The 2,107-nt window shown below is 55.8% G+C and overlaps 1 protein-coding gene across 1 annotated transcript in view; it reads left to right on the plus strand.

Moving 5' to 3' along the window:
• The first annotated feature begins 978 nt into the window (after window positions 1-978).
• The window catches only part of LOC104083772 (ovotransferrin-like), a 15,031-nt gene continuing 13,902 nt past the window's right edge, over window positions 979-2,107 (plus strand). Inside the window, exon 1 of the mRNA XM_009587388.1 lies at window positions 979-1,322. Coding sequence (XP_009585683.1) covers window positions 1,280-1,322 — 43 coding nt within the window. The 5' untranslated portion in view covers window positions 979-1,279. The remainder of the gene's footprint in view (window positions 1,323-2,107) is intronic.

Genomic DNA, 2,107 nt, shown 5'->3' on the forward strand with positions numbered 1-2,107 from the left:
CCCCTCGGGCCACGACCACCCACCTGCAGGTTGCTGTGTCCTCAGCCAGCTGGGAGGAGGGAGAATAGCCAACCCAGGGTGCTTCCAGCCAACCTCAGCCAGGAGCCTGCTGTGGGCAAGCCCATGGCACTGCTGTGTGGAGGGTGCAGGCTATGGGACAGAAGGACCTGAGCAGGGGATCCAGAAGATCACAAAGGGAGGCTGGTGCTCTTGAGAGCAAGCCTGGGAGCTGGACCTCACCGCTGGGCTTCCTACAGCACTCTTGTAGTTTGTCTCGGGTAGACACGGTGGGTGGACCAGCCCTAGCAGCTGCTGTCTAGGGATGCTACCAGGGCTAGCTGATGTGGTCCAGGGACTCTCATTTATTGTGCATGTGCCAAAGTCAACCTGAAGCTGGTCTTGTAGCCTGCAGCAAAGATTGGGACATTGAGCCTGGGTCAGCATCATGAAGGCAGAACTTCATAAACCTAGCCATGCCCCACTGTTCCTGGCTGCAGGGAGATAAATCAGGAGTGATACAATCGGAAGGAGAGGTTTTGCAGAGGAGGGGGAGGAGGGTGACTGCTAATCTCAGCATTTCTTCCCAGGTTCATCCCGAGAACTTAACAAAGGCGCAGTGTGATGTTTCCTTCTGGCTGCAGGGCACTTATCGAACTGTCTGGTTGCTGCCACTGACTTTCTTTGCCTGTGCAAGGAGCTTGCCAGATCATGTGTAAGGAACATTTACTGCCTTTTAACCCATTGCCAGGGGAGCGCAAGGGAGCGGGCAGGCACTCAGGGTGCTGCAAGCCAAAGGGCAATGGGCATGACAGCAGCAGTTACTGGCAAACATGCAAAATTCAGGGCTGGATCCAGCAGGGACTTTCTGAGATTAGGCTGAGCAAGGCAGGGGGTGGCTAGCACAAAGAAAACAGTCCCTCCTGTGGCGTTTCAGCCCGCAGGGGAATTCAAATGTCACAACTTGGGAATTTTCCATCTGAAGCCCCTTGTAAAATGAAAAGCAGCTTGCCCTGCTCTGACTCCTGCCTGCGGAGGGGTTCAGTGCCAAAGTGAAAGGCTTCCTAAAAATGGGCTGACCCAGGGAGGGGGGCGATTTAGGAGCTATTGAGAAACAAGGAAGGACAAACAGTGTTAGGTCATTGCTTCTGCAAACACAGCCAGGGCTGTTCCTCTATAAAAGGGGGAGAAAGCGGTTCCAGAGCCATCACAGACTTGGAGGGGACAGTCTGTGACCAAGGCTGCTGCACCCCCTCCTCGGCACCTGACTCCCTGCTCAAGTATGAAACTCGTACTCTCTACTGTGCTGTCCTTCGGGATAGTGGGTAAGTGTCTGCTGAAAGCAGTTTTGGGGGAAAGGAAGAGTCAAAACCTCCCAGGACCCCAGGCTTTCCCCCTAGACGAGGCTGTTTTAGAGCTGCAGCACGTGCCAGACCCAGGCAGCTGTTAAGTAAAAGCCAGGACGTAAAAGCAACGGAGCACCTGCCAGATGCTTGCTTTGGCAGCTGTGGATCTGTCAACAAGGGCGGTGTTTTGAGCATTAATGACAGCAGCTTTTTCCTTGGGCTGGCCCATGGAGGCCGGAGGGAGGTCTGCAGCTCCCCACAGCAAGCTGCTGAGCACCCGGCTGGCAAGGAGGAGGGATGCTCGGCACCCGCTGCCGGGGAGGGGACTGCTCGGGAGAGGCTCCGCAGCCCTGCTGCCGCGGGGCGAAGGGAAAAATCACCCTCCCGCAAGCTGCTGTGCCGGGAGAGGAGCAGGGGTTCAGCCAGGGCAGGCAGAAACTAGAACAGGACCTCCCTGCCAAGCCTGCATGTGTGTTGGGTTAAACCTGAAGGCAGTGACAATAAAATAGAGCTTAAATAACGAGAGACTCCGCATGCTCCCCCCTCTGCTCCTGCGCTGCTCCGTCCTGCTGCTGCGGTTGCACTTTGCTTGGGCTCCTTTGTATTTTATGCCTAAATTGTGCCGTTGCAGAGCTGGCTCTGCTTGAAGCGATTATTTCTCTCCTCTCTCTCTGCTCACAGTTTTGGCAGGCAATGGGCAGGTAGCCACGGCAAGGAGATTGCTGCCGTCTACACCTGACGTGGGGACTGCTGCCTGGAAAGGG

Source organism: Fulmarus glacialis, unplaced genomic scaffold (genome assembly GCF_000690835.1).
Source record: "Fulmarus glacialis isolate BGI_N327 unplaced genomic scaffold, ASM69083v1 scaffold6441, whole genome shotgun sequence".
Lineage (NCBI taxonomy): Eukaryota > Metazoa > Chordata > Aves > Procellariiformes > Procellariidae > Fulmarus > Fulmarus glacialis.